Source organism: Mesitornis unicolor, unplaced genomic scaffold, assembly GCF_000695765.1.
Source record: "Mesitornis unicolor isolate BGI_N332 unplaced genomic scaffold, ASM69576v1 scaffold45399, whole genome shotgun sequence".
Lineage (NCBI taxonomy): Eukaryota > Metazoa > Chordata > Aves > Mesitornithiformes > Mesitornithidae > Mesitornis > Mesitornis unicolor.
Window position 1 is genome coordinate 1 of NW_010210163.1, and position 6,239 is coordinate 6,239.

The 6,239-nt window shown below is 39.9% G+C and overlaps 1 protein-coding gene across 1 annotated transcript in view; it reads left to right on the forward strand.

Moving 5' to 3' along the window:
• The first annotated feature begins 12 nt into the window (after window positions 1–12).
• BDP1 (B double prime 1, subunit of RNA polymerase III transcription initiation factor IIIB) overlaps window positions 13–6,239 on the forward strand; it is a 10,347-nt gene continuing 4,120 nt past the window's right edge. Inside the window, exons 1-3 of the mRNA XM_010193091.1 lie at window positions 13–275; window positions 3,910–4,454; window positions 5,189–5,300. Of these exons, the coding sequence (XP_010191393.1) occupies window positions 13–275; window positions 3,910–4,454; window positions 5,189–5,300 (920 nt within the window). The remainder of the gene's footprint in view (window positions 276–3,909; window positions 4,455–5,188; window positions 5,301–6,239) is intronic.

Sequence of the window (6,239 nt, forward strand, 5' to 3'; positions counted from 1 at the left end):
GGTGTTGTGGCCATGCTGCGGCGCTCTGCCGGCAGGGTGTTGCCTGGACCGTTGCCACCGCCCGGCCGTGAATCCCCGGGAGTGAGACAGGCCTGGGGAGGTGGGAGGGACCACCCCCGCTGCCCTACAGAAGTCCGCGGGGCTGTAGTGTTGGCAGCCCCTCCAGTAACGCTTGTCACCTCCTGGGTGTCCCTGCTTTGGTTTGGGGTTGTCTTGTCTAAAGACCTCCCGCAGCAGAGGTGCGGCATTGCCCTCCGATCGGTGCCTAGTGGCAGGTGTGTGTGTGGGAATATCGGGCAACGGTTTCTGGGTATTTGATGCATTTGCAACCTGAGCAAAACCTGCATTTCTTTACTACGATTGCACTGCAGGTGCTTGAAATGTAAGTTAAGACTGAAAGGGAGGGGCCTAGTGTGGTCCAATATTCTGTTCCTTGGCACTGCAGCAGCATGGAGCGCCAGTTTGCTATATACAGCAAAAATTAATTGCACTCCATATCTGAGTGACTTTGATTTTTGCATTTTTACAGCTCTTTGTATTCTCTTCTTAACACATTAGCTAGGGAGAACTTTATGACTTTTCCCTTTTTGGTTGTTTAATTTTTGAAGTGCTCTTCATTGCAATAGAAACGAATGGTAAAATTGATCTTGGGACCAGTCCTTGAGGACCTCCCTATTGTGGGTTAACCCCACTGAGTGCTATTGCCACACAGCTGCTTGCTTGCTCCCTCTGCGGTGGGATGGGCAGAGAACCAGGAAAGCAAAAGTGCAAAAACTCATGGACTGAGATAAAGACAGTTTAATAGGTAAAGCAAAAGCCATACATGCCAGCAAAGCAAAATTGGGAATTCATCCACTACTTTCCATCAGCACGCAGGTATTCAGCCATCTCCAGGAAAGTGAAGCTTCATGCATGTAGTGGTTACTTGAGAAGACAAATGCCACGACTCTCAATGTCCTCCTTTCTAACTTCCTCCCCCAGCTTTATATGCTGAGCATGACATCATGTGGTATTGGATATCCATTTGGTCAGCTGGGGACGGCTGTCCTGCTGTGTCCCCTCCCAGCTTCTTGTGCACCCCCAGCCTCCTCACTGACAGGGCAATGTGAGAAGAGGCCTTGATGCTCTGTAGGCACTGCTCAGCAATGGCTGAAACATGGGTGTGCTCTTTGCACTGTTTTGGTCACAGATCTGAAACATATTTGACTAGCTGGTTTTGCATCTTACATGAATACCTCTATTCTTTCAAGTAAATCTTGTCCTTTATGATGTAATGCACAGTCTTCTTACAGTCTTCTGTTTTCTGTGACCAGAAATTCAGTTATCAGACTCACTGACACAGTGTCTTTAGTGAACTGATGCTGCCTTTTATTAAACTTATATCTTACATCGTTTATACTTAAGCTTGTTTTGCATTGTGCTGTAAGGATGTTTTTCTTTCAGAATTTACTTATAAAATTTATGTGTTAGAGAAATCAAGTTACTGTATCTTTTATTATCCAGTACTTTTTTCTTAAATGAACATATAGTTGCTGTTTTTCATTTATGTGGTACTGTTGCTGATTGAGCAGATTTATTGAAGATTTTTATGTTTGTAATTTGATGGACGCTTCAGTGTAATCTGTTTGTCAGTTTCAAAACAAGGCATCAATGCTGTTCTGAAAGGGACTATTCTCTTATATATTATATATATTCTAGGGAATCTAATGACGTGGCTTGAAAAATAGACCTTTTCCATATAGGTGACAAACTCATGAAATGTTTTCCTCAATAAATGTGTATCCAAGCATACAAATCCACAAAACCACATCCTGCTGTTTAAAAAAATAAAAAAGTAGAGCAGTTAGAAGAAATTTAACTGTTTGTGATGGAAGTTGTTCATATTGAATGTGGCATACAAACCTCTTCAGTTTGCCAGTGCAGTAAACTGTGTGGAATATGGCTAGGAAAGAGCTTATTTGGAGAGGTGCAGATCTGGAAAATGATGCACTTAGAAGTGACACATAGACTACTGGCTTGCTGTGGTGGATTCCACAGCGCAGATGGAGGAAGAAGGTAGTACCCAGCATAAAACTGCTGGGAGACTCTCGGAGAAACTGTTAGTCCTGGGAGCAGGTAGAAAAGACACAGATGAGAGCTGCTCCCTTCTTGCCCCTCTTTGATCACCCTAAATTCCATTGAATAGCAGGTTCCTAAAGTTTTTGGTTGCTTTTGAAGGCATATAGCAACCAAATAGGAGAATGCAGGCCTAGAGATTTATTGCAGTGTAGGTAGTATTAGCTTCTTGGAGAGCTGTCTCTGTAGACGATGCATTTTAAAGATTGGCCACCTGGCTCTCTCTGAAGATTCAGGACGAGTGGATTTGAGGGAAGTCATACAATTACATTTCCTGAGTGCAGTAGTTGATGACATACAGCACAATGTGTTTGTTGTGTGGTCTGCAAGAAAAGTAAAACCAAATGTGAAAATATCTTGCATATTTATCCTTCCAATCTAAGGCATTCCTTCATAGCTGCTCAAACCTGTATCTGCAGTGTCAGTTACTTTCCTTGTTTTGTTTTCTAAATCATGAATGGGTTTTGTTGATTATCAAGGAAGTAAAAATTCTCTGAGCATAAGCTGGTTTTTCTAAAGTACAGTTTCCACTAAATTGTATTAAATTTAACTGTTCAGAAATCTGGTGTGGCAGTCTGATTAAAAACTCCACAAAACACAGGTGGTATGGAGAAGATGAATGAAGAATTACTTTTCCACTGTCTCTTGGTGTAAAAAACCAAAGGTTGTCAAATGGAACTTCTTGGAAGGGTCTCATTCAAAACACACAGACTGGCAGCATGTAGCAAGTTGGCTGAACTCCTTGCTGAGGGATGTTCTGCAAATGAAAAATCTAGATGAGCTCACAGTGTGTGACAAATTGACTCAGAAAAGTCTGCCGAGGCTGTTTAATACAAAATTACGATCGGCAGCATTTGCCTAAGTCACAGATAGCTGGAGAGGATTTGGAAAAGTTTCACTGTATGTTTATGCTTTTCTTATATTCTTTCAAAGGCATTTGCTTCTGACTGTTTTCAAAGATGACTAAGTGAACCTTGGATGTGGTTGTCCTTATGTACAGAAACAATGCATAGTTCCAATATAAAATTAAAATAACTCTTTATGACTCAGTTGTAATTCTGCTGCAGTCTTATTGTGAGCAACAACCAAGGAGAAAAGCACTGGAGGAGTCTGCAGGTTTAGGAAGATCATAATGGTTGGCAGTTTTGCTTGCAGTTTGAAAATTATTTCTGTGGAAGGGATGGAGAAAATACATAAATAGAAAGCTTTCTGGGAAAACTAAAAGTTGTTGCCTCTAGAAGGCTACTTCTGACGTGTTAATTGTGAGCAGTAGAACAACAGCAGCCACTTTTGCTGCTGAGTTCTTTTTGGAATTCACAGTTTACCTATCATCTACTTGCAAATGTGTAAGGGCAGAGTTCAGGTTGATTGTAATATGTTGCATATAGCTTTATTAAGATGTTTTTAATATGTCACCTATGTTATGTGTGTTATTTTTATAAAGCTTTTATTGTGTTATGATGCTTGGTATTCCCAGCTGAAAGTAGAAAGCCTTCCAAAAAAGGAGGATGCGAGTGGGGAATGGACATGTGAGGTTAACATTATTGGTCAGCTAGCTTGTAACAGTAAAATTAATTAATAGTTGTTACTACTAGAAAATAATACACCAGTTCTTATAGCTGATCAGTTTATGAGGAAGTACCAGCTACAGTTTGGTTCTGGTGTGGCTTCTTCTGTATAGCTGTATTTTTCTGTAGCACTAAGCTTATACTGATTGGCACATAAAAGTATGTTGAAAGTAAGAGTTATAAAGTTGCTATAAAGTATTTCAGAATACTCTTTTAAATTTTCCAGCGATGACAAAGCTGATACCTCAAATGATGCTGGAGAAGCTAGCAAACCTGCAGACATGCCTGCACAGAGAAGAAAACGGATCTCTACCATGCCTAATCTTGTCAAACCCAGAGCTGGACCTTCATCTGCTCAGCAATCTGCATCAAAACTGCAGAGGAGAGCGTCACAGACTGCTGATGGCAGTGCTTCATTTCAGGATTCCTCTCAATCAGAAAAAAGTAGTGTTGAAAGCTCTTTAAAGTGTCCCATGCTGCCCGAAAAGAAAACACCAGTGCCACAAGTGCCACAGTTTTCACCACTAAAAAAGTCAGTGAACAAAGAGCAAACTGTAGGTGCAGCTGCTCAAAAAAGTGATGATATGTTGCAGAAGAATGTACCCTCCCCACTCAAGGAGAGACCAACACAGGAAAAATCAGGAATGCAAGAGGGAAAGCTGCCTACGAAACCTTCTTCTGTAAAAGAGAAACGAGTATGTTCTGACCGGGAAAGGATCCTCAAAGCTCGGAAGTTAAGAGAAATGCTTAAGGAAGAGCTGAAGAAAGAGCGAATGGTAGGCTATGATGAGCAGCTGATATGTGAAGGGCAAAGACTTGATTCACCTAACATACATTATGTCTTTGCAGTAGTGTTTTCTGGTGATCATCAGCTGCTTACTGCCAATAATCTGTGGTATCTCAAAACTCTGTGGTTTTAATCTGTTTATAAGCAGTAGTAGCACTGTGTTCTCTCATAATACATATTTCATAAGAAATTGTGTATCCTTTCGTTTGATTAGACCCATAAGTCTTTTTGATGTGAGACCTGGTATTATATTATAGTCAGCATTACCCTGGGTTTCCACTTCCTTCAGCCCCTGTGCCTGTTCATCTCAAAACCGCAGAAAACCTTGAGCATCACATACCAGCATTAGCTGAAAACTACAACAAAATTAAATAGTGTTGTAGTCCTTACAAAATCATAGTTTTCCACAACAGAAAACTGGCTCTAAAATTCTGTCTCAGTAAACCAGGACACTGAGTTCTGTGATTTTTTAAATAACTTTTCACTTTTACTTGTGCCAGTATTGAATTTCTCTGAGATGGTAAGTCACTTAAAGGTCTGTGGCATCCTCTCTGACAAGGGGACACTTTTAAGATAAACTTACTTAAGTTGTTGGGGGTGAGGGAGGGGAAAAAACAAAAATCCCTGAATGAGGTACTTCATAAACAAATAAAAATAGTGACTTTTGAGATATAAAGTACTTTCAGGGTGAATTTAAGGAGTTTTTTTCTTTCAATATGGAAACAGTTGAAACACAGGCCTCCAGTAATTGAAGGACATTCTCCACCAGATCGTTCTAAAATGACCATGAGGGACTTGATATACTATCTGCCAGAAAACAACCCTATGAAGTAAGTATGATTCTCTTTCTCTTTCCACAAGTTAAGTGATTTTGCTTTTTCTACCAATTTAATAATTGTGAAAAGGAGAATTCTTAAACCTGGAATATTTGCACAGGTGTAGTATTATTGCAATAGTAACAAAAGCTTCTAGCCATTTTCACATCTACTCAATCTTCATACAAAAGTAAGAATGAAGATTAGCGTACTTGTTGAAATCTAAAAATATAAAACTGTCCCCAGTATAAATTTTTCTCTGTACCAATGCAGGAAAACAGAATTTTATTTTTTTTACTGCTTAAAAACACTAGTTATGACTTCTGCCAAATCCAGTGGACTACAAAAAGCTAAGAATTTCTCCTTCCTGAGTGCCAAATGCAAAGATGTACTGCAAGACCCAGGAGTTCTCCATTGCAGCTGGATTAATTTAGTTGCTTCTCTTCCCTTTACGAGTTTCACCAATATCAAGGCTGAGTGTGCATCCCAGAGGTGCACATAAACACACTAACACAGGTGGCTGCACAGACTACCACAGGCAGAGCAGGGCCTTTTCCCTGTGACTACCAAAAACAATAACATAAACATAAGTACAGCTATTCCTGTCCTGTTCTTCCTCTCAGTAGCAGGTAAGTTTTCTGTTATTGTTTGTTCTCACCTGCTTGTTAGTGTTTGTATGCTTTGTTTATTTCCACTTTCCTTGTTATTTTTTCTTTTACCATGAATAGCTCTTAAGTAATGAACCAGTTGCTCTCACACTCCTTGTATCTTTACAATGGATTACTGCTTGAAATATCTTTTTTCATCCTTGCTTATACAAAAAAGTGAAGAACATTAAGCAGTGGTGGTTGTTCAGCTAGACTCGAGTCTAGATGTGGTACAAAGAATTGAAAAAAAAGGCTTTGTGGTTTTTTGTCCAGTAGCAGCTAAAAGCAAGTTCTGTGGAGTGAAGCA